General features: G+C 32.1%; 1 protein-coding gene and 1 long non-coding RNA gene across 4 annotated transcripts; both read right to left on the bottom strand.

The window, feature by feature from the left end:
* On the bottom strand, positions 1 to 27,165 carry LOC139502333 (uncharacterized). Of its 3 annotated transcripts, none has more exons than XR_011658795.1 (5): positions 27,053 to 27,165; positions 17,666 to 17,734; positions 13,394 to 13,576; positions 575 to 682; positions 1 to 139 (listed from the first exon to the last, which is right to left on the bottom strand). It is a non-coding gene; the product is annotated as an uncharacterized lncRNA (long non-coding RNA). The 3 variants fall into 3 exon arrangements; XR_011658793.1 differs by having other exon boundaries at positions 17,653 to 17,734; positions 27,053 to 27,164; XR_011658794.1 differs by lacking the exon at positions 17,666 to 17,734 and having other exon boundaries at positions 27,053 to 27,162.
* Positions 4,795 to 8,292, bottom strand: LOC139500891 (uncharacterized). The gene has a single exon (XM_071289782.1). It carries the CDS (start codon positions 8,290 to 8,292, stop codon positions 4,795 to 4,797), a length of 3,498 nt encoding a protein of 1,165 aa, XP_071145883.1.
* Positions 27,166 to 27,632: the final 467 nt, after the last annotated feature.

Here is a 27,632-nt window from a genome sequence, read left to right as displayed (position 1 = left end):
CTATGAATGTCAAAATTAATGTCTTCTTTGTAAATTTAAACGTTCTATTTTTTGTAAAATTCCCAAGTTTGTGAGGTAGTCTTCTGTGTCCTGTATTCATGGTATTGGTTATTCTTCACCATGTTCACTGTGATGGTAACTGAAATAAAATATTCATAAAGAATATAAATCTAACTTCCATGAATTACATAAGCTAATTGTTATATGTTTGCAAATTCATTCTGTTAATGCAAAATCATTAACTGGTCGTTTTTTTTTTTTTTTGCTTATTTGAATGTCCAGTGGCAAATATTTTATGTTTTCTAAATAACAACGTTAACTTATCAAAACATAATATTGGCCAGTCTGACTAGGTAAGTTTGTAATGTAAATGCTATGATAGTCTGAATTTCTGACATCTCAAGTGTGTGTGTATGGAGCAGAAGGAGGCGAGCAGAGTAAGGCTTAATGCATGCATTGAATCAGAAAGTGAGAAAAATAAGCAACACTGTACATGTACAATTAAACTTGAAACAGTTTTAGGTAGATAACATAAAATTATTTAAATGAACTGCAATTCTACAGATGAACTTACTTTGATATCAGGTCTGTTTTGCAGGGCATTCACACCTACATGACATACATGTTCACCAGTAATATCAATCCTTGCCAATAATGTCCTTTCCTTTCATTTGGTAACAAGCTAAAATTGTATATATATATATAAATTAATCAAGAAGTCCAGACAAAAACTATATGTAGTATGAACCGATGCTCACTAATTTATACCTTTCCTATATACTTTTACTTTTAAGTAAATTGAAACAAAATGTAAGCTAACAACAGAAGGAAGATCAAGTTTAAGCTTATAAAAAAATCCTATATACATGTATGTGCAGATTTTAATAAAAGAACAACCTTTCAATGTACCTTGGCAATTGATAAACTTCAATTGAATCATAATTTCCTGTCAATATGCACATCTACATAGTATGTCCTTATTATCTACTAAGTTTCATGAAATTCTGTTGTGTGGATTCAGAGGAGTTGCAATGACAAACTGTTGAAGTAGTAATAAAGCAAATAAGTTCAAAGGGGCATAACTCCTAGAAAAAAAATGAATTGTAATTTCCTGTTGATATGCACATCTACATAGTATGTCCTTATTATCTACAAAGTTTCATGAAATTCTGTTGTGTGGATTCAGGAGAGTTGCAATAACAAACTGTTGAAGTAGTGCATTAAAGCAAATAAGTTCAAAGGGGCTTAACTCCTAAAAAAAAAAATTGAATCTTAATTTCCTGTCGATATGCACATCTACATTGTATGTCCTTATTATCTAAAAAGATTTCATGAAATTCTGTTGTGTGGTTTGAGAACAGTTGTGATGACAAGAAACAGGACTTGACGTCAGACAGACAGGTCAAAAACATTATACCCCCAAAACTTCGTTGAGTGGGACATAAAAATGCTGAATATCATGAAACTTAGTTAAATTGTTCATATTTTTTGTTGTAAGCTCCCATTTGATTTTTATAAATTTAAGTTTGTCAGTTTCTGAGTTATAAGATTTTCTTCATACATGTCATAAGAAAAGGGGTGACTTTCAAGTTTTTGGAAATACATGTATCCTTAAAATTTCGTTAAACTTTGATAACCGATTTATAGCTATTAAGAAAACCTCCTTTTAGTTTTCTTTTTATAAATTTCTGATATACATGTGACATTGAGAAATTATTGTTTGTTTGCAGTCTGACAACAGATTAACCAATTATTGCGCAACAGCCCAGTGTATTGCACAACAGCAAGAAATCTTTAATTGAATATACATGTAGATTCAATTCTTGAATTCATATAAACTGCTACTTTTGCATAGGTAATATTTCTGTATTTAAAATCTGTAGTACTGGACATTTACTTTTGATATTTAGTATCATAACTTTCTTTACTTAAAAATTATTGTAACATTTAGGTACGGTACATGTATAAGTCGTTCCCAAACCTAATTACAAACATTAATGTGTAAACTATGTAAAAGTTTCACAGTCAATGAACCATGATGAGGGGGTGGGGCTATATAATCTCCATGGAAACAATACATGCAAATGCCAATAAATTTGCATACCAAATATTATTGACTAAACATAAGCAGTTTATCTTAAACTGATCTAATCACAAACTAATACATGTAAACTAAGATAAGTTTCAAAGTCATAAGACTGTGACTGAGGGGGCGAGGCCAAATATTCTCCATGGAAATGAGATGTGCCAATGCTTATACAACTGAATACCAATTAACATTGCCCAACCACTAATGGTTCCCCTTGAACTGACCTAATCACAAACTAATACATGATAACTTAGAAAAAATTTCAAAGTCAATAGACCATGACTAAGGGTGCGGAGCCAAATTATCTCCATGGTAGAGATGCCAGGCCTATATTATTATAGGGAATATATTGTATTATTTGCATTTTGTTGAAAGATCTTGTCAAGACGAACATTTTAAGCCCTTGTTTTTTAAAATCCAATGTAGGGTTACGAAGTTATGAACGATTTAAGGTTGGCTTTCGGTCCCCCTTTTTTCTCCAAGATGGCCGCCACTAAAATTGTGTTGATTTGAGATTTTATAGGCATATTTTGAAGCAAGTAACAAGCACTGTGCCCTGAAATACTCTAATCTAGCAGAACACACTTCACTCTTTAGGGAAAACCATTAATATTCAGCAACATATGTTTTTAAAAGATTTTTTATCAGCGTCAAACAACCTTGAATCGTCCATTCTGATATAACTGAAAGGTATTGGTAGCCATGTTGAAGCATAATTTTCTACTAAATGACCCACACAATTACAGAATTGTACTAAATTCACTATATTATTTTGCCTGGTCTGTTTAAATCTGAAATCTTGGTATAACAAAGTAGAAAAAAAATCAATGTCTTGGTCTCTAAATATGCTGTCGCACTAATTTTTGCTAATAAATCTGAATGGCACCAATTAACTAAGACCTGAATTAGCTTTTTTTGTACCAAAAAACAACAAAATCTGTTATTTCTTTGAAATTGTGCAAGGTATCCAATTGAAAATTGAGATACAACATTGTGAAATATCACTAGATATGATTTTGATAAATGTATATGTATAATAGGGAAAATGGCCGCCATTTTGAATTAAAATGGCCGACATTTTGACATTTTTTTCCTCGTAAAATCACATTTTCACTCACTGCTCGCTCATTTCTCAACCGATTTTTCAAATCTTGGTACCAAAATGTTTGTCTTGTAGCCACCTTTTATTTTATTTATTGTATTCTGTAAGTTTACAGCTCTTTCTGATTTATTTGTAGCAAGGATAGTGATTTACAGCAGTGTATTTAAATTTTTCGGGTACATTTGTTGAAATAGATCATTTTGTTGCGATATGAGTATATGTTGTACCAAGACATAATAACCTGATCTTATTAATATGTTAATTCACAAGATAACACTTCACACAACTTTTAAACACTCTTCTCTGACAGTACATCAGTATCTGACTGGCTCAAAAATCCTTTGTTCTTAATATTCAATACAGTGTTCGAAAATAAATCTTATTGTAGAAAAACTAATACCAATTTTCAAGTCTAAGATTTTACTGTCTTTTTGATACAACCAAAGACCTCTTGCATTTGTGATAAGCACAATCAATGAGACTTCCAAGACAGACACCTTATTTGTGAATATTTGTATTCACAAATAAACAAAAAATAAAACTAATTCCTGAATCTTGCTTCATATTTTTATTAACAAGAAACTATCACCAAGTAAGACCTTTACACAATACATGTACTTCATAACATGCAACCACATTATATACAAAGTAGAGTACAATTACCACATAAAACTTGCAACAAATAGATACAAAGTCATGAGTACCATCACCACAAATCATGCAACAAGAAAATACAAAGCTTCTAGTACCATACCACCACATAAAAAAAACCAAGCAAATCCAAAGTTATGAGTACCATCAACACATAAAACATGCAACAAGTAAATACAAGGTTAAGAGTACCATACAACCACATAAAACAAGTAAATACAAAGTTATGAGTATCATACAACCACATAAAACAAGTAAATACAAAGTTATGAGTATCATACAACCACATAAAACAAGTAAATACAAAGTTATGAGTATCATCACCACATAAACCATACAACAAGTAAATAAAAAGTTACGAGTACCATACCACCACATAATAATACCAAGCAAATCCAAAGTTATGAGTACCTTCACCTCATAAAACATGCAACAAGTAAATACAAAGTTATGAGTACCATACAACCACATAAAACAAGTAAATACAAAGTTATGAGTACCATACCACATAAAACTGCAACAATAAAATAAAAAGTTATGAGTACCATCACCACAAAAAACATATAGCAAGTAAATGCAAATGAGTACCATCACCACATAGAAAGTGCAACAAGTAGATATGAAGTTATGGGTACGATCACCACAAAAAAACACCATGCAAAAAGCATTATTTGTATCGCTCAGCTACAGAGTTATGAAATTTATAGAGGACATCATTAAAGATTTATACAAATTATGAGCATCTTTTTTTTTAATTTCAATTTGTAAAGCACATGTTCATGCGAACATTTTTACCAATATTTAATAAAATATGAACTTGAAAAGTCTGGTTGATTCTTGGTCTGGATAACTTATTCTTGCACGAAACGACGAATGCCAAGTGAAGATTTAGATGTTTATACATGCATTGTTAAATGCTGCTATGCTGCTTTTAGACTAATTTATTTAGTAATTAGTCAAAATATTTTCTACAGTATTGTTCGTACTCATATTGAATTTTGTGATAATTGGTTAAATACCAAGTTCTACCACCAGAGTCCTTTGATAAAATTTCAAAATCTAAATAAAAAATAAACATTTCATCAATTTCACTAATATCCTCTTTTTCAGGCCATTTGAAAAGATTCTGTACAGCTTTTGCAGGATGCAAAAATTTTACTTTAAAAATATTGTTTTCCTGGGCTATAACTTGTCCAGGATACCATGTATCCATATAGGCCACAACAACATTTTTACCAACTGGACATTCATTCAATCCAGTTATTATCATATCATGATCAAAAGACTGAGAAGAACTTTCAACATTCATAATAATATCAGACTCAGAGTTATTTTCAACAGTATTCAATGAAGCGTTTTCAACTACAGACACAGTTTTCTTCCTTTTAGGAACAGGTTCTTTGAAAACTTTGTTAGCTTCAGTACATTTTTTTAATTTAATATTTTCTATTTTTTTCAATACAATTTCCCTCTGTTTTTGCATAATTTCATCTCTTTCATTTTTGGATTTGATAACAAAAGACACAATACTGTTAGAGGGGACTGTTTGTGTATAGTCAGCTGCCAATACAACTTTAAGATGGGAAACAAGTTCATGCAAGGGAAACTGAATACCATTGGCAGAAAATTGCAATAAAAATTTGTCTTCTGGATTGCATTTTAATACTTTTTTTCTAAATTTTAACTGTAATTTTACTGCTTCCATTTTTTCAGTTTCATTAAGTTTTTTTATGTTTTTATTTATGTCTTGTGAAGTTACCCATAAACCTCCTATTTTTTCAATGTCCTTGGTTAAAGATTGAAGTTCTTGTTGCTTTGAATTTTCTTTTCTGAGTTTTTCCTCTCTTTTGTTTTTCAATAATAAAATGTGTTGATTTTTAATATGTTCTTTTCTTAGTTTAAATTGTTTTAACATTGCAGGTGCCCTTTCTCTTGCTATTTTAAAAATTTGTGTTTTCTTTTCTGTCTCCATTTGATCAAGCCAATGTAATGTTTTGTTGTTGGTAAATAAAATTAAACCTTCCAATGCTATTATGTTAGCATTGGGTTTTTCCCTTTTTAATCTGTCTAAATTTGCGAAATCACGCTCTGAAACTATATTTGTTGGTTTTACAGTTGTCGATTCATCTCTAAGTTCTTTGCCATTAACCCCTTCTGTTTCTTCATTTAAAATGCCACCTGGCAAATTATCAAACAATTGTCTTTCTATTATAATACAAAAATTTAACAAAACAATTTGTAAAGCTTCGGTAGTTAAAATATTTAATTCTTCATTATCAATTAAAAATAAACTTTCAAAAACTTTATCCTGAACAGTATATTCAGGATATAAGACTTTCCCTTCAACCAGTTCTGTTGCATCTACTGAGTATTTTTCTAAAATCTTTTTAAAATCAAACCAAACTTTATTCAAATCTAAAATATGCGAGGTGCTTTCAATAATACGCCAAATAGGACCGGTTAAAATTTTATCAACTATTCCAAATGCCCTACAACCAGCAAGATAGACTGGATTATCTACATAGTGATAGACTGAAGTTATTAATGAATTCCTTTCTGTTATGCTGAAAAATGAATCAATAAATTCTTTGATGTGTTCTCTATGAAAAAAAACTGCTGCTCCCATGGAAAATAATAAATTTATTCTGTGACCGTGAAAAGTACTCATTTTTAAATCAACTGGAATATCAAGCTGTTTTAAAAAGGTTAAAAAAAGCTGACCGTACCCAGATTTTTCGTCAGCACCTGGCACACACAGTTTTGTACTAGCACGAATGAAATCAGATGTGTTTTGGTTGTATGTAAATTGATGAAAACTTTCAGATTCAAGTACACTTTGTTCCCATAACTTTAACCCTGATTCTGCCTGTGAGGCTAAATTCACTAGAATGTGCAGGTTACATTTAAAGCCATTTAATTTTGATATTTTTTTACAAATTTCTTCAGAATTGTCTGAGCTGTGTGGTATACATTCTAGTTTTATTTTTTCGAGTGATGTTTTAAGACATGTATTTACTATGTGTCTGTCTGTCATTGTATTTTTTATTGACAACAATAATTCCTTTTTTTTTTCAGTGTAATTTTCCTGTAAAAGTTTTGCCATATCTGTTATAACTAAGTCAATAATTTGTAAGAAATTTTCTGTATCCCCACGCAACATTTCAACTAAACCGATGCTGTACTGACCACTATCAGTCCCTATTTGCAGCCCCCCAAATTCACGACCATCCCTTTTTGTGCCATCTGTATGTAAAGTGTTATTGTTGCTACTAAGCATTGCTTCTGTTGCCTGCAATTGTGCTAGGATTTTGGCTTCTATAAGCATAGTTTCTGCAAATGTTTTTTTTGGTAATCGATCAACCTTTAACCCCCCCATTTTTTCTAATACAGTACGAACAATTTTTTCAACGTTACATACTCCAACATTCATGGACAGAAGTGAAGCATATACCTCCCTTATGGTGTCATTATATTTCCCCCCATGAAATGTTTGTACTATTTGTGATTTCATCAAGTTTTCAATGTCTTCTTTTAATATTTCGTTTTCATTTTCCAAATATTTCATTCTGTTTACTATATCTGAGTCGGATTTTTTTATTGAGTCAACAGTTTCATTCCTATTTTCTTTTTTGAGGTTTTTGTTCCGGTAATATCTCAGAAGTGCTGATTGTCCTTTATACTTTCTTTTTATGTTCTTATTTCTTTGTCTTAAATATTTCATTTCTTTTTCATGTTTGTTTTTTTCAGATGTTAGTTGTGAAATACGTGTTTGCTTACGTTTCAGTCTTTTGTTTACATTTCTTGTAGATAATTCAGACATTTTTGATAGACTATCAGTGTATTTAGCTGTTACTTTTTTATGTTCTTTTCTGATTTTAAATAATTTCAAGTTTGCACTACATTTCTGTTGTCTTGTTTTTTCCAGTTTTTTTTCCAGGTCAATAATAATATTTTTTTGTTCGGCAAACTTATGAGAAGCGTTAGTGATGTAGTCTTGAAACCTTTTATTTTCAACCTTTTCTGAGCTAGTCCTTTTTTCATTTGAGTCTAGATTACACAAGGTATTTCTTTTCTGAGGGGGGGTATATTGTTGTGTCAAGAAGCCACTGACATTTTGCCTATCACGTAAAGAAATCTTTGACAATTTTTTATAAACCAACTCAATATTGCGTTTTAACCCATCAGAGTCAGGGGTGTAATTTAAGTGACATATAAATTGAACCCACAATGCAACTGTTTTGAGTAATATGCTATGTTGCATTCTTACTTTTCTCAATTCAACAATAAGACCATTTGTAACATTGATTTTATATGGTATCGGAGATGGATTTTTCAACCAATCCAAACTGATACCCTCTTTTTCACATATGGGACCAACATCTTTAAAAGCAATCCCTATGGCTTGCTCTTTACCAACAGAAATATCTTTTTTCTTAAAAACCGATTTCATTTTGTTTCGAATTTTCCTTACAAATACAGACACATTTACACTACTATAATTAAGGTTTTCTAAAATAATAGGTATGTTTTCCTTAAAAGAGAGTTCTACACTATCTTCAACTACCGCTATCACACAATGCCAAAACAGATATTCTTGCCATACATTCTGCTTTAACTTGTCTAAACTCCAATCATCTAAAAAAAAAAAGCACCAACATTTCATGAGTTTCAAATGTACAAATGTAATATTGGTGTGCTTCTTAGTCATGCTATTAATTGTTTGAAATGTTGACCAGCAACATTTTTAAAATAACAAATAACTAGGGACCTTTGAGTTTATTGCATTTCTGATAAAGTTTTTTAAATTACATATCATTATATGCAACAATCCCAAGAGTCACAGATTAGTTTACACTTATTTTTAAAATGCCTTTATAGTTGTCAAGATAAAACTTAAAATGAAAGTTACTTGTTTTATTTTTAAACACCATAAACATGTAGGATTAGGCATCAAAGTATTGTTCCATAGAGACCACAATCGTCCAGCGATGTCTTCAATTCATCTCACCACTGACCAGCAATGTGCATAGATCATATACTGAAAAAAAAACAGAGGGACCACAAAGAAACAGTTCTAGTTTACATGTTGAAATGTTGTGTATATATATTTACACATTTATATATGACGTAATGAATCTACCTATTACTAAATACTGGAAAATACTAAAAATTAAAAAGATGTTGAAAAGTACAGCATTTATTTCTCTTGTCTTTTCATAAAAACAGTCTTTACTTATTTTTTATGGAGTTAAATTTTGCATACATATATATAAAAATGTTTTTCGTGGTGCAAACACGTGAAAAAAGTGATTGGTTATAAATACAAAAACTTATTTAATTAATATATTTGAAGCCGATAATGTTTTCAGTAAAATGCTGTCATTTATGTTTACCAACTAATAAATCTGATTACAAAATTATGAAAAAATATTTAATTTTTATAATGAAATGCAGCTTATCTTACTATATAAAATACTAACCGGTATACATGCAATTGATGAGAAGAGAATGTATCATCTGTCTGTCAACTCCCATGCAGGATAGGTACTTCCAAACATCAGTCTCTTCTATAAGTTGGGCCACAGGCACAGGAGATGGGGATCCTAAATTAAAATTAAAACAGTCTTTAAAAGAAGTTGATATTTATGTTTCAAATCTGTACATACAACGGCAACAATTGGGCCACATTTACTATTTCTTATTTATGTAGTCTATGACAATTTTGACCTGCTTTTATAAAATAAAAGGGTGTTTATAAAACTTGTAAGTGTGGGGGTTCTTACAATTCATGAATCTCATGTACATCTACAATTGTATGCAAGAGAAACACTGAAAACATTTAAAATAAGCAAAAATTTCAATTAAAATAATCCCCGATATACGGTAATAATATTTATACTAACCGATATTTACACGATTGCTGATTTCGAAAGATGTCTGTTGACGCTGCTCTGTCATGGTGAGGGGTAGTTAAAAATGCCTGAAAATAAATATGTTCCTGGTCATAAATCGTTTTAAAATAACTTTAAGTAGACTAAAATACCATCGAGGAATTTAAAAATCGTAGTCGTTTAAAAAAAATATCAATATTTCTACTTGAAAATTATCTTTGAAGATTTGTCAAATGTTTTTGCTGGTGAGCGTAAACAGGAACCGGAAGGCGACCTCGATTTCGCAGTAGATGGGAATCTCCGCTTTCATTGGATAATAATTATATAAATGTATGACGTCAGGAACATATTTATTTTTGATTCCAAACAAGACATCCCCAGAAAAAAAACCGTGCCGCGTAGTTCAAAAGTCCGTTACGTAGGTTTTCTTCCGACTCGATTAAATAAAAACGAAACTATGTTCAGTAAAAACAAAGATAGTAATAGAAAGGCAAATAATTTATTACAAAATGAAATGGTACATAGAAAGATAAAAGATTAGTAAAAGGGGGAAATCTGACAACAGCAATGGTCATTTTCCAGTGAAATCAGTCACCGGAAAACAAAATGGCGGCCAAATAACGCTAAACTGGCATCTCTATCCATGGAAATGAGATATACCAATGCTTATACAACTGCATACCAAATATCATTGACTTACCACTTGTGGTTCCCCAAAAACTGACCTAATCACAAACTAATACATGTATGAGCAAAAGTTTCGAAGTCAATAGACCATGACTGAGAAGGCAGGGCCAAATAATCTCCATGGAAATGAGATGTGCCAATGCTTATACAACTGCATACCAAATATGATTATCCTATCACATGTGGTTCACCATAAACTAGACCTAATCACAAACTAATACATTGTTGATGCCGTCGCCTCCGAAGCTACAGTACTACATATTTTTTGGTTCAGAAATAGTACATAGATGCATAAGTAGCTGTGTAACCAATTTCAAGTTCTTTGACTACATTTATTCAGAAACATATAATATGTCAAATATTTATTTACAATCCAAATTAGGACCTGTATCAAGGAGTAAGAAACTTGTCAACATTTAAGTGAAGCACTAATTATAAGAATTTTTGCATACATGTAGCAATATAATATTTCCTACAGAAAGTAACCAAAAGTTAGTGTGCAATAAATTCTATTATTGCATAGCAATATAATATTTCCCACAGAAAATAACTAAAAGTTAGCGTGCAATAAATTCTATTATCATATACTTAGACTTAATAACATATGATTTTTACCGTATGATAATAGCATTAAATTAAAGTCTTTTCTATATTTTTCGAATTGGTGCTTAGCGGGCTGATATGAAAAGTTTATCACATGCTTCGATTGTTATCACATGCCTTTCCGTAACGTTATCACATGGCATTCCGGTGATACTCGGCAAATTCCGGAAAATACACCTTAATGCTACGTTTTCAGTGAAAAACATTACAAAGTAGTGTACAAAACAATTATATGAATACTGGAAAGTATATTGTGTAAAATAATTAAATTAAATTAAAAAAAAATATTAAATAAATGCATTTTTCAAGTTTTTCTGAAACATAATTTAGAAAGTTACTTTAAAAAAAGTTGACTTTTCCAAACAATTTTCATCATGTATATTGTTGAATTATTTTTTTGTCGATTCGTCCATATTAAAATGTTGGTTTTTTTTTCCTCTCTGTTGAGGCATGTGATAGAAAGATTTCTTATTGAATGTATCAAATTTGGGGTCCGACGTCCGTGAAATTTTTACTCTTTCAAGATCTTTTCGGGAACCACGTAGAAGGATCAATATATGAATCTGTTATTTTTCTCTACTGTTGAAGCATATGATAAAAAGATCATAACATGTCATTTTTCATATCGCATGTATTATCAGCCCTCGGTCAATATCAGCCCTTGAGCCATGCGGCTCTTGGGCTGATATTGAACCTAGGGCTGATAATACATGTATGCGATATGAAAAATGCCATGTAATAATCTGATAATATTGCACAAGTGCAAAAATCTTCAAAAAATCATGACGTTATCAATGACAAACTCTTAGTTTAAACCAATTTTTACTTTCAAATATTATATTGCTATACAATAAAAGGGTTATTGCATGAATATTGGGGTATATTGTCCCTCGTAGAACATATATTGCACTCGCAAGCTTATGCAATATAAAATTCAACTCAGGACAATATTCCCCAATATTCATGCAATAACCCTATAATATTGCACCAGTGCAATACATCTTCAAAATTATTGCATGAATATTGGGAAATATTGTCCCTTGTAGAACAAAAATTGCACTCGAAGCTCGTGCAATATAAATTTTACTCATGACAATATTCATGCAATATCCCTATATTATAACTACAATTGCACAATATTAATCACTTTACCATAAGTTATTATAAAAAAGAAGATGTGGTATGATTGCCAATGAGACAACTATCCACAAAAGACCAAAATGACACAGACATTAACAACTATAGGTCACTGTATGGCCTTCAACAATGAGCAAAGCCCATACCTATTGCTTGGTGTCAAGGTAATTAAGAATCTCAAATTTGATAAAAATAATTAAGCACGTATTCTTCATTTTGTGGTTTAAAGTTTCTTTAGACAAGTAAGATGCTGAAAGAATATAATATACAGATATAAACAATACCAAATATTCACATTATTTTTTCAAAATGGTCTCAAAGCTTCAAATTTGCAATTTCTTTAATGAAAAATGCACCAAAAAAAAATAATACCTGTAACACTTCGGTTTTGTACATTTCATGAGCAGGAGATTATCATGATTATATAATTTAGTCAAATACAAACGTATAACTCCATAAAAGTATCGTGCTTAAGCCTTTACATAAATTTCAAGAAAATCAACCAAAAACTGACCAAAAAAGGACTCATTTTTGCGGAGTTATCTCCCCTTCCAATGTTAATTTCCAAAGGAAATATAAAATGCCACTTTTGAGTTTTCCTCAAGTTAGATTTTATGGGACTTTTTTCTGTGTATATAAAGGGCATAACGCTATAGATTATAACTAAAACATTTTCTGTTTTAATTAGTTTGAGGTTCACCGTTTCCTCCATAATGACGCTTTTTGACCCCACCCCTTTACTCCATAATGACGCCTTTTGACGCCTGTGTAGTACCTCAGTTGAAACGCATTGACTACAAAATGTCTGCATATTAAAAAAGACTTTAAAAAAATTGTATCCAATATGAAAAGAATATTCAGGAGAATATCCGACTTGAATTTCATTGATGAAATGTTCGTTTTTACAATGCATTAATACTTTAAACCTGATGATTTTTTTTTTATTGAAAAAATCCTATGCGAATCAAGTTTGTAAAAAAAAATTCCATGGAGGAAAGGGTTAAATCTTAGTTAAATTGTTTATGGTTTTGTAAAAAAAATAATTTGTCACTTCTAACTGTTAACATGGATAATTTTCAAACTTGCCCACAACAAGAATCAAAACTTGGAACTCTATATATATGACCTCAAATTTTAAAATAAATCTTGGAAACTACATGTCCATGATTTACCGAGTTTGACAAGAGAGCAAAATTATCAAATAAACTAGGCATCATTTTAATATAAACATACCTCTCATCACAAAATTATTCATTGACTACTGCTCCTCTGTGCTCATATGCACATAAATCAATATAATGACAATCTATGAATCCACTATATAATCTAGACAGCAATGACCCAAATGAATTCTGTTCTGTTGCTTATCTTCTCCTACTTCTCAAAGTACTTGTACTTGTACATTCTTTGAAAATGCTAAAAGAAATAATGTTTAATGAAATGAAGTTATAATATCTGCCAAAATTGCATTTAATATTTGATCTTGCAAAATTGGCTTAGTTTTGATCTTTTAAACTAGACCAACAAACTTTCCCTGAAAAAAAAGGATAGCTCTTCTTAACCTGGTAAACATTTTAACTCCAGGTCAAATTTGCTCTGAATGCTTTAGTTTCTGCTTTCAGAGATACATGTATAAGCCAAAAACTGCATTTTACCCCTATGTTCTATTTTTAGTCATGTTGGCATGTTAGTTATCCGACACATATTTCTAACTAAATAAGTGTAATTTAGTGGTTCAATTTGTCTTATCTTGCTGTTTATCATATTTTTTTTTTTTCTGTTTTTTATATTTTACATTGTATAAATCAGTCTCTTAGTTTTCTTGTTTGAATTGATTTACAAATTTGTGATTCTCATATAGGGTCCTTAAAAACTGAACATGCAGTATTGGCTTTGCTCATAGTCATTGTTGAAGGATGTAAAGTGACCTATTGTTGTACATGTTAACAGTTAACTTCGATGTCACTTGATTTCTGGTGGAGAGTTTTCTTTTCTTGTTAAGGGTGCAATCAACAGTTTTTTTCTATGACGTCATATTTTGAGGGACCATGTATAAGTGACCCTTAGTGGTGGACTGATTAATAAAGATACTTGTATAAAACTAGATATCACTGGAATCAGAATGTTCTCTAGTTTATAATGGAATAAAAAAAAGTGTACTTTTAATAGTATAAAAAAGTTTTATCCAGAGAAACTGGGAAAAACATTGCCTAATTTAAGCTTAAACAAGAGTGCACACGCTGAAATGTCTCGCCTTCTATACTAATCATTGATATTATGTTGATAGTCCTAAGTATAAAGCTAAGCTTTAATACAACTGTCACATAAACTTAACATTAACCAACATAACTAAACAAAGACCAATGAACCTTAAAAATGAGGTCAAGGTCAGATGAACCATGCCAGGCAGACATGTACAGCTAACAATGCTTCTATACAACATGTATAGTTGACCTATTACTTATTGTTTAAGAAAAATAGACCAAAACACAAAAACTTAACACTGTGCAATGAACTGTGAAAATGAGGTCACGGTCAAATAAAACCTGCGCGACTGACATAAAGATCATAAAATATTTCCATACACCAAATATAGATGACCTATGGCATATAGTATTAGATAAAAAGACCAAAACTCAAAAACTTAACTTTGACCACTGAACCATGAAAATGAGGTCAAGGTCACATGACATCTGCCTGCTAGATAGGTACACCTTACAATCATTCCATACAACAAATAAAGTAGACCTATTGCATATAGTATGAGAAAAACAGACCAAAACACAACTAGAGGCTCTCAAGAGCCTGTGTCGCTCACCTGTTAATGTGTTTACTGATGTCGGCCATCTTCGTTGGTAAGCGGGGTCATTAGACACTTTTTTTTTAAATAGATACCCTAGTACAATGTATTATAAATGTAGCGAAGTTTGGTTAAATTTGGACAAGTCGTTTTAGAAAAGATTTTTATACAAGTTACAAAAATGACGAAAAGTTGTTCAATATTGACTATAAAGGGCAATAACTCCTTAAGGGGTCCTCTAACAATTTTGATCATGCTGACTTTTTTGTAGATCTTACTTTGCTGAACATTATTGCTGTTTACAGTTTATCTCTATCTATAATAGTATTCAAGATAATAACCAAAAACTGCAAAATATCCTTAAAATCACAAATTTTAGGGCAGCAACCCAACAACCGGTTGTCCAATTCAACTCAAAATTTGTGAGGGGATATATCTTATTCTGATGGACATTTAAATGTTGAAAGATTTGCCCTAAATGTCTCAGTTTCAAAGATATAAAGCAAAAACTGCATTTTACCACTATGTTCTAATTTTAGCCATGTCGGCCATTTTGTTTAGTAGGCTGGGTCATCGGACACATTTTTTAAACTATAAACCACAATGATAATTGTGGCCAAGTTTGGTTAAATTTGGCAAAGTAGTTTTAGAGAAGAAGATTTTTAGAAAAGTTACAAAAAATGACGAAAAGTTGTTAAAAATTTACTATAAAGGGCAATAACTCCTTAAGGGGTCAACTGACAATTTTGGTCATGTTGACTTATTTGTAGGTCTTACCTTGCTGAACATTATTGCTGTTTACAGTTTATCTCTATCTATAATAATATTCAAGATAATAACCAAAAACAGCAAAATTTTCCTAAAATTACCAATTCAGGGGCAGCAACCCGACAATGGGTGTCCGATTCATCTGAAAATTTCAGGGCAGATAGATCTTGACCTGATAAACAATTTTACCCCATGTCAGATTTGCTCTAAATGCTTTGGTTTTTGAGTTATAAGCCAAAAACTGCATTTTACCCCTATGTTCTATTTTTAGCCATGGCGGCCATCTTGGTTGGTTTGACTGGTCACGCCACACATTTTTTAAACTAGATACCCCAAGGATGATTGTGGCCAAGTTTGGTAGAATTTGGCCCAGTAGTTTCAGAGGAGAAGATTTTTGTAAAAGTTTACAGACGACGGACGACGGACGCAGGACGACGGACGACGGACGCCAAGTGATGAGAAAAGCTCACTTGACCTTTCAGGTCAGGTGAGCTAAAAAATTAACTATAACCACTGAACCATGAAAATGAGGTCAAGGTCAGATGACACCTGCCAGTTGGACATGTACACCTTACAGTCCTTCCATACACCGAATATACTAGCCCTATTGCTTGTAGTATCTGAGATATGGACTTGACCACCAAAACTTAACCTTGTTCACTGATCCATGAAATGAGGTCGAGGTCAAGTGAAACCTGTCTGACAGACATGAGGACCTTTCAAGGTACGCACATATCAAATATAGTTATCCTATTACTTATAATAAGAGAGAATTCAACATTACGAAAAATACAAACTTTTTTTCAAGTGGTCACTGAACCATGAAAATGAGGTCAAGGACATTGGACATGTGACTGACGGAAACTTCGTAACATGAGGCATCTATATACAAAGTATGAAGCATCCAGGTCTTCCACCTTCTAAAATATAAAGCTTTTAAGAAGTGAGCTAACACCGCCGCCGCCAGATCACTATCCCTATGTCGAGCTTTCTGCAACAAAAGTTGCAGGCTCCACAAAAACCTGAAATCAGGTCATGTGCACACCCCTCAAGACATGATACCTGCACATTTTTCATAATCAAAGTTGTATGAATTTCATAGATTTTTACCTGGTTTTCAAAAAATTCATGCTTCAGGGTACGTTTGCCTGCTCCATTTTAAAAGAGCTACAGTGTCTGCAAATAAGTTTTCAATTTTCACTGCCAAAAAAAACAGACTGTTTACAGTGTTGTCTCCCCTCAAAACATGTATATTTAATCTAATTTTTTTAATTATTTTAATCATTCAACCTGCTTTAATTAAAGTTAATTAATATATCTTTACAACCAAATACAAAAAACATGATACTTTTTCACCAATTATGTTGATAAAAAGGGACTTCCCTCCATGTCTATTTTTAGTTGGGGAATAACCCCTAGTTTTTATACGAAACTGTTTATAGCAACCTAAACAATATTTTATTTTGAAAATAAGGGAGCTACCATTTGATTTTTATGGGGGGGGGGGCTAGGATGAAATTTGAAAAAAATAGGCAGGACAGGAGTTTTGAGTGTAAAAAAAAGGCAGGATGAGACACTTTGCAAAAAAAATGCAGGATGACAATTTAGGTAAAAAAAAAGTCGGAATAAACTAATAAAAAAAATGCAGGACCGAATAGAGTGAAAAATAAAAAGGCAGGACAGAAATTACAACTGAAAAAAAATGCAGGACAACATTTTTCATCCTAGCCCCCCCCCCCCCCCCCCCTAAAAATCAAATGGTAGCTCCCTAATTATGTAATTTAAACATTATTATCATAATTACAATATGACAGATTTATAAGTGGAAAAAAGTGAATTTACACTTTTAAAAATTCCTCTATTTTCTCATTCACTATCACCATGATCACCACATTTTTTGTATTTTTATATTAACATTACGTACATGTAAAGCAGACCTTTCACCTTCTCAAGGAGTCCACTTTCCATGTACAAGAGGAGGCCCAAACAGCTTGATTTTGAGTAAGCTAAAAAAAAAGTTCAAATAGATTATGATACACTAAATAAATACATAAATTACATGCACATAATAATTTAATAATAAATATGAATCCACAATCATGGTTTCAGAAATGACACATCAATTTAAATCAATAGATATCATACATCTGCATTGGCTAGAGGTACATTTGTACATGTATAGGGGGAGGGTTAAGATCTCATAAACATGTTTAACCCCGCTTGAATTTTGCGCCTGTCCCAAGTCAGGAGCCTCTGGCCTTTGTTAGTCTTGTACTATTTTTAATTTTAGTTTCTTGTGTACAATTTGGAGTTTAGCATGTTTAGTAAAATGTATGGCGTTCATTATCACTGAACTAGTATATATATTTGTTTAGGGGCCAGCTGATGGACGCCTCCGGAATTTCTTGCTGCATTGAAGACATGTTGGTGACCTTATGTTGTTGTCTGCTTTATGGTCGGGTTGTTGTCTCTATGACACATTCCCCATTTCCATTATCAATTTTATGTATATATTAAATTTTTATATCAGTGTTTTCTAATTTCTGGGTAGTCTAGTAGTCCAAATTATTATGACGTCTTGAAAGGCTATTATAATATTATTTTTTGGACGCTTTACTCTAATGTACAGTAAGGCGTCAAATAAAAAAAATGTAATAGCCTTTCAAGAAGTCATAATTATTTGAACTAGGTAGTCTAGATAAGTACAAATTTATGTAAATAAGGGCAAATTTGCAGACTTTTATTTTTTATATAAGGTGTAACACCACTAATTCAGGCCCGGCCAGAAAGCACATACCAGAAAGTAGTACATATTTAACACAAAATAGTTCCTACGCATGAGTGTAACTTTCAAAATATGTAGAATATTTAGGTATTTTTGGTATCAAATGAAAGCTGAAGGACTGGTGATCATTGTAGAACACTTTTGGACTTTTAATTTTGAATAGTAAAAAAACTGCACCAAATTTTAAAAAGAGGGTACATTTTGTCTGTTTGTCAGATCTGAAGTACCTGTTTTGGTACATCTGAAGTTCCGGGAACCAGTTCTTTCTTATATGCAATGTAAGGTATGTTGATTTTTTCAGTACAAGACACCATAAAGTGTTGCTTTGAAATGCAATGATTGCCACTTTATTTGAACTTAAAATAAAAGAGGTGTGCCTGCTTGAAACGGAGGAATTTAACATAGAAAGCAATGGGACCATGAATTAGTGGTGTACTTCCTATTACAGAGAATCACCAGAAATCCAATTTTTAGAAGTTGTACCTATTCCAATGAAAATAAGTCAAATAGGATGTTAGTAATCATGTCTAATCATCTTTTTTGGGTCAACCGTCCTGCTTATGGGAAATTTAAGCTCTTAAATTGGCATACTCAAATATGTTAGCCTTTTATGGTCATACAACATGCATGCAGTTAAGACTTGACTCCAAGTTCTCATTTTTGCATTTTTTCTGATTCAAATCAATAAAACATGTATTTTATGACTTGTTTATGGAACAAAATAGCTCTTGGTCAAAATAATCTCATGATTTTTCAAGTTTTTTTGTTTTTCTTATGGTAGCCTTTTACAATCTAGGCAAATGGTATATACTCATATAAGAATTCTTAAATCTCACTGTACATGTAATTTTGGACCAGTTTAGCAAGTTATCTAGCTGAGGGATATATAAATTGCTCTTATTAATCTATGTTTTACCACAGAATTATATTTCATGCAAAAAAAAAGCCTTTTTTCAATTTCAAGAAAAAAGGGGGGATAATTTCTCATTTATGTCTTAAGTTTGGACTAATGTATTGTTATTTAATGAAGAACCTCTGATAAAAATATGACTATTAGTAAGCACATAGCTTTTCTAATAGAAATTAATAAATAAAACAATGATATTGAGAATAAAAAAAATACATTGGCCAATGGTAATATACATATGCAGTTTTCTTTGAATAACCCATATGTTACTACCAGTCCAATTTGAGCTTTAAATTAATAAAATAGTATTTGGACTAAGGCTTTATATGTTTTTTATTGCTTGAAATAGATCATAGAATGAAATAAAGTAATGCTCAAGTCAATATAGCAAGTTTGGTTCTGTTATAGGTGTAACACCACTAATTCAGGCCCGGCCAGAAAGCACATACCAGAAAGTAGTACATATTTAACACAAAATAGTTCCTACGCATGAGTGTAACTTTCAAAATATGTAGAATATTTAGGTATTTTTGGTATCAAATGAAAGCTGAAGGACTGGTGATCATTGTAGAACACTTTTGGACTTTTAATTTTGAATAGTAAAAAAACTGCACCAAATTTTAAAAAGAGGGTACATTTTGTCTGTTTGTCAGATCTGAAGTACAGTACATTTAGAGACTTACTACGACGATAGTCGGACTTCTTACATGTCCGTCATCTCATCTCGGACATTTCGGACATATGTCCGACAGTCATAAATCAATTATTTGTCAGGTACAGCTACCTACATGACCCCTTTCATCCTTAACCGACACTAAAGACCAGCACGTGTTAATCGATCTGTTACGGTTGAACGCTTTTTATCTACCTGTGTAAACCAGGTAATGGTTTTTAAACATGATGATTATGTTAATTCTGATGTAATTGACGGAAAATGATATAGATGTATTGTACAATGTAACTTTATTACAATATATTTTAGTTTTGTCGTGTGAGATAATTTGTTTTTCTTTTTTTCTGTTGGTAACACTTTTAATTGTTTTCCATCTTGATTTTTTTTATATATAATTTGTACTTTTTAACTTCATGAACTAAATGTACTTAATGTCTTTTTACGTTTTATACCAATAATAAAGTCGATTTTGTTTTGCCTATTAATATTTTGGAAAGAACACAATAAATTATGTCCATGAAGTCTATTATTCATGAATAAGCCACACTCTATTAACTATAACCGTGGGAAAATTACGGCAATAAATATATTAAGAATTCGACATATTTATGTCAATTAAAAAGACGATTTAAAAACATTACTTTCGTTGTCTATAAATCTTTTGCTGGTCCTTGAATTTTACGATTGCATACCATGCTTATATTATAATAAAACCAAGGTGTTCAATTGACTCAAGTTGTCGATTCCCACACAATTAATTTTATGACCGGATGTAGAACAGAAACATCGTAGTATTGTAATCCTATAATAAATAGGTCAATTTATTTTCATACAATGTGTACCGGTAATGTTTTGGAATTATGCTTCTGATCAAAATAATAGTTATATTGATAAGTTGTACATGTTTTGTATCGTTTTCTTTGTAGATTAAAAAGCAGAATTTAATTGGTCTTTTTTGTATTTTTTTTCTTCTTCTCGGAATTACAAGGTTGTGTGAATAATTTTATTTTGGTTTTCGTTTCAATTGATTCAAAATGTAGAATGGTAAGAGTATGGATGAGAATATGATTTTTTCGGGCACCAAAATTCGTAATCAAAACCAACGGAAAAACCGTAATTGTCAACACCAACATTAAAGAGATTAAAACTTGTCCTGAATATACAAAACTTGCCACTGGACGTCAAACAATCATCTATCATTTAACAAAGTCTATATTTTATCAACTAGATTAATACGATGTATGGTTGTATCATAATTTATTTTATCTCAAAAATTCAAATATTTAATCAACAATATTAAAATATTAAGATAACACAATAAAAAATCATCAATTGTCATTAATACACAAATGTCATTTACTTCTTCTGTTGGATGGGACGACGTAGAAACTGGTTGATTTTCTCAATCACCATAGCGGTGTATGCTGAATCTAAAGTCACACTTGGATAGAATGCAGTTACATATCGTCGTAGATATTGTTTTCTGGTGTCGTCTAGTGGTCTTTTGTTCAACTTTCCACCGCCTCTATAGGAAAAATACACCCTAAGGTTGTCTGCAGTAAAGAGTTCTTGAAACAAATACTTTAATAACGAAACGGCAAAAGCTCCAGGTGTGGTCGAGCTGCTTGCTGCTTGGTTTAGGTCATTTTCTGACAGACGAACTCCCTCTGGAATGTCCGCGAATAGGTGCATGGGTACGGATCTTACTGTTGTGGGTGCTGTTGGAGTTGTAGCAAGAAATAAAGGCATGACTGGTGGAATAGAAGGAGTAACTGGTGTATCTGGCCTTTCATCTCTAGTAGGAGTATCAAAGTCTGGGAGCTGGCGTTGGTGGAAAGTTGGAGTTCTTGGCGTAGTTGGAGTAGGAGGTGCAGTCAAACGGAATGATTGCTGTCTTTGCATGGCCACCAGGTAGTCGATTTTCTGATTTTGCGAAAGAATAATACGTTCCATCTCTGTCTGCCTTGCGTTGTATATTTCCAACTGTTTATAAATAGCGGCCAGAGTTTTCTGTATAGTAAATGCAGTTGGTTCTGCTTCTGTTGGAGTAGGTGTTGGTACAATTGGTGAAGTTGGAGTAGGTGTTGGTACAATTGGTGAAGTTGGTGACGGCGCTTCTAGGTGCAACGGCAGTTGTGGAGAGATGGAGGGTGAACGATAGGCATATGGATCGTGAATGCCTTCTTCCATACTGAGTAAAACGGCCTCTTGTCTGGGTTTCTTTGATGTAGTGGTTTTAGGCATTTTTTTTCTTTTGCGTATAACGTATGGTGACGCTACTGGTGATGCTACTGGTGATGCTACTGGTGATTGCGGCGATGAAGAAGTTGGAGAAGTTACTTCTGAGTTTTCTGTCTCTCTGGTTTTCATCTGGAGATAGTCACCAGTATCTATAACTTCTGCAGATTCAGGGGAACTGGTACTGTTCCCGTACATCACTGGGTATCTACTGCCTACTCTTACACGACCTTCGGTCATAATCTTAATTCTTGGACAGGTATAACGAATACCATCATCATATTTTACTAAGAAGTGAGAATACTCTCGTGTAGCGGCTCTGGATGACATTGTTAAACTAATACTGCTGATTGTTTGAGCGGTCATATTTATACTTAAATGATAATTTATGATATCAACTCATGTGTTAAAACAACATTCTTTGAAGATAAGATTGATCAAAACAGCTTTTCAACTGAATTTATTTTTAACAATGTACCCAGCTTGTGTGATTACGCTTAAACCAGTTGATATTCGGAATAAAAAAAAATAATAGGGCAAACAATGGTATTAACGGATTAAACATTGATTTTGATTAAACCTGGCTTCTTCCTTAATTGGTTATACATAATTTGATTGAATTAATTACCACATAAATTATATTTCATTCAAAATTTAATATTTTTTACTATTAATTTTTTGTCTTTTTAAGAAAAATACGTAATTATCTAATTTATTCAACAAAAAGTAAATTAAGAAAATAGTAATTACAATATTGTGTGGTTATTTTTCTGCATGTAAATTTCAATAAAATAAATTTGTTTATTTAATGGAAAATAAAAATAATAAAGTTATACTATGAAATTATAAATGAACGCCAAATATTTTTTTTAAAGTCAATTAAAATAGATAAATGAAAGGTAAATTCAAATCAATAAGATTATTATTTTCTTTATTATACATATTTTATATGTGTCAGGTAAACTCCCATAGGCAATTGTCAGTTGTGATGTCGACATGTGTATTCAAAAATACAAATGTGGGACCACGATATTAACCCTTCTACAGTACATACATGTACCCCTTACAATTAACATGTCATTTTAGAATGACTTTATAAAAAGCTCCTAAAAATGTTTGCATCAGTAAAGTTCAATATTGCGATAATAAACAACCATGCCTAAGTTTAAACTTTCACACCGAGACAACTTGGAAATTATTGCCCTTTACAGACAGAGTTGGCCCGTTCATGCCATTGTTAGGAGGTTAGCTGAAATAGGTATAGATGTAACCTGGGGTACGGTGAAGAATGTCATCAAACGATACCAATACGGAAAGATTGGGTATGAAAACTTCAATCATAAAGACCAAAATCTACCGAAATTTCAGTACATAACAGATCAAGACATCAACTTTGTGAAGACAGCACTGACTGAGAATCCAACAAGAACAGCTACCGATATTAAACATATCTTAGCAGACAAAGGCACTCACACCAGTAAGTCAACTGTGAGAAAAGTCATTGATGCAGCCGGATTCACAGCTTCTAAACCCAGATACGGTCAAATGGTTAGAGACGTTAACAAGGAGAAACGGGTCCAATTTGCCAGAGAGGTCATTTCAAACGACGATCATTTTAACAATGTCATTTTTACAGACGAGTGCTCCGTGCAGTTGCATAACAACAAGATAGTTATCTACCGAGAGAAAGACTCTGTAGCACCGGTTTTACCAAAACCTAAACATCCACTGAAGGTTCATGTGTGGGCGGGTATCAGTCGAAAAGGTACAACACGAATATTAATCTTCGAAAATATCATGACTGCAGCGTTTTACATCAACCCCATACTGACATCGGGTCTGATACCTTTCATAAACCGTGTATATCCTTCTAGTCATCGTCTTCAGCAAGACAACGACCCGAAACACACAGCAAATGCAACTAAAGCATTCATGACTGAACAGAATATCAACTGGTGGAATGTTTGGCCTGCGGAAAGTCCAGATTTCAACCCCATTGAAATGGTTTGGTCCATGTTGAAATCCAGATTAACCAAGAAAGAACCGAAAACAAAAGAAGACCTCATCAACGGCATTAATTCTTTCTGGAGAGAAGATCTAACAATTCCAATCTGCAACAACTTCATTGATCACATCTATAAGGTTCTACCAGTAGCAGTTGTAACAGGTGGAAGAGCTACAGGAGATTTACCCCGGAAAATTTTTCCAGAAAGATCGAGTGGCAAGTCCCTACAGTATTTCAACAGAAAACTCCAGACACCAGAATACCAAGTTAAGATTGCAAGTTTAAAGTTGAAATAAAGAAGACGTTTTATTGCTATACAAAACAGTCCTTTTAAGGGCTACACAAAATTTTCAAAAAGAGTCTGAATGTTGTACATCAATCAATAAAAACCAATTTAGCTCTACTCCACCTCTCTTCTTGTTAACTTCTCTCATGTATGGCTAATTTTATAAAATATACAAATTTTGGCTAAAAGTGTGATGTAATATATTTTTTATAGCTAATAAATTCTTTTTTAAATGGATGACTAATGAACACACCCAATTGATTCGATTCAAATATTTATTGTCATATAAACTCTTTCACCAATAAGTTTTTGACAAAATATATGAATGCAAAAAGCATATTCAAAATACAAATATATTTTGTGAATCTCCACAAACGCCGTTTATTTGATAAATATTTTATTTTAAATAACGTTTGTCAGTTTTAAATTATTTTGTTAATTTTATACAACTCATATATAAACATGACAACATACAATCAATATTATTTCTTGTCATTAAATAACATTTCATATAATAAGTATTCTATAACAAGTCCGTGAATTACGGCTTATCAGGTGCAAATCAAAATTTAATCATGCATTACAATCTAATGTTTGATTGTCGGAAACGTAAATTTTTTGACACGATGCAAACAAATTCGTAATTATATAATTAAATTAAATTAATCAGTAATAATTATTAATTCATAAAATGAACTTGACCTCATTCATTTTATAAAAGATGTTTTCTAGCTGACAACAATTTACAAAATCCTGCCGACAGCACGAGCTAATATTGGCGGTAAAATACTTAACGGTAAACACTAGTTATATCAATGGGTCCGATTGCCAGGGTCAAATAAGTGTATTGATTGATGAAAAACTAAAATGATAAGGCTCTTACGGGTATGGAGATGTGGGAATTAATTTTTTTTACAACTTATTTATTTCCCCGATTTTGAAAAATGATTCAGTTAGTAGGATTGAACAATTTGGATGTGTATTTAAAATGATTCTTTTTTAGAAATTTTTTATGCATTCACAAAAAATAATTATCCTTTTCTGTTTATTCAGCCGTAAATTCTTTCATAAAATGGTTCCGCTGATCTAGGTCAAATTCCAGTGATTGACTTGAGAAAATAAACGCAGAGGCTCTTACGGGGAATATGAAATCGGAAGAAAAATTAGTTTATAGTTTAAAACTGATTAATTTCCAAAGTTTTCAGTGAATAACAATTGTTTTGTACATGACTTATATCTAGCATGATGAAATATCTAACTAAGCTGAAATAAACAATTTCAATGTTCATATTTTAGCTAATAAGTAAAAACTGAAATATTTTTTATCCGTAATTTCATTCATTAAAACGGTGAAATATGTTACATGATGCTATCGTTCATTAATCTATAAAATGTACAGGTAAGATTACAAATTTATCAATCACAGCTACAGATTAATTTACGACCTTCCAACAAGGTATTACACAGGTACATCAATGCAGGGGTAATTACAGTCCGGCGGATGTCCGACTTGTCTGTCTTCTTGTCTCATTGGGACATATATAGGAGCAAGACTTAAAATGTACTGTACCTGTTTTGGTACATCTGAAGTTCCGGGAACCAGTTCTTTCTTATATGCAATGTAAGGTATGTTGATTTTTTCAGTACAAGACACCATAAAGTGTTGCTTTGAAATGCAATGATTGCCACTTTATTTGAACTTAAAATAAAAGAGGTGTGCCTGCTTGAAACGGAGGAATTTAACATAGAAAGCAATGGGACCATGAATTAGTGGTGTACTTCCATAAATTAAATATTAATTATATTCATTTGGATTTTACCCAAGTCATGCAAGTTGGGCATGGCCATTCTTTGCAGGAGTATATTTTACAGATTTTAACCATTTTTATATAAAGTAGGGCAATTTTTTTTTAAAGCAGGACGAGTTGGTAAGGAAGCCACCACTTGACTTTTATGGGGTGGGGGCTACGATAAAAATGTTATCCTGCATTTTTTTTTAAAGTTGACAGAACTCCAGTTCCGCATATTTTTCAAATAACATCCAAGCACCCCCCACACAGGCACTTGTCTCAGAAAAAAAAATCCTATATATATGTATTAAATATGTATTACATGTATATTAAGGTATATAGGGAATTTTTTTTCTGAGACAAGTGCCTGTGACATGGTGACCCCCCCCCACCTCCAATAAAACTCACATGGTAGCTCCCTTAACAAGAGTAGGACATTTTTAGAAAGGGAGACGTGTTGTTTAAAAAGTAGGCCGTTTTGGCAGTGGGTCGAGTTGACTTGCGTCCGTTCTTGCCAATCTTCTGATCTTTGTCAGACTGATTTTCGGGTTTGCATGCGATGAAATTTATAAATTCAAATGTTTTTTCGTGAAAAGTATACCACTAGCATCTTCTTAAATATTTGCATGATAATATTTACCTTTCGGTGCGCTTTCCAAGTACAAAATAGCGGGTATGTAAATAATCCATCAAAAAGACACACAACTTTCTTGTTTAAAACCCGGTTTCTTCAAGTTAATCGAGTCGACAAGCAAACCATTTCAATTTATCTGTTTATAATAACTTGTTGATCCAACAGTTTTGAAAAAACAGAGGTCCTCGTATTATCTATCAGACTAGTATACATCTTTCCATTCTTTTTAACTGTAAAACATGAATTCAGCAGCCGACGAGCGTCCATGGATGAGTTGCGTCATAGTGTAAAAAACGGCAACGGTGATTGGTTGAGTACGACTTGCCAACTCGTACTTTCGGCAACTCGTACTTCTACCAACTCGTACTTCTACTAAGTCGTACCCAATATTTTTTTAGCATTATAATATAAGTTTTCTACGTTTATATCAGTAGATATGGATATTTTAACTCCCTGAAGTATCCCAGTGCACCCTGAGGTAGATCCATAGAATATGAAAAGGATATTTTTTACTGAACATTGCGTTGAACATGTCTTAGTTTTTTCGTGTTAGTAGAAAATATTTTTAACATTATAATGCTTCATA

Source organism: Mytilus edulis, chromosome 13 (assembly GCF_963676685.1).
Source record: "Mytilus edulis chromosome 13, xbMytEdul2.2, whole genome shotgun sequence".
NCBI classification, from domain to species: domain Eukaryota; kingdom Metazoa; phylum Mollusca; class Bivalvia; order Mytilida; family Mytilidae; genus Mytilus; species Mytilus edulis.
This window is presented reverse-complemented; position numbering and strand designations above follow the sequence as displayed.

Bases quoted from the DNA above. Each gene is read 5' to 3' on its own strand.
- LOC139500891 (XM_071289782.1), bottom strand. From the start codon at position 8,292: ATGAAATCGGTTTTTAAGAAAAAAGATATTTCTGTTGGTAAAGAGCAA.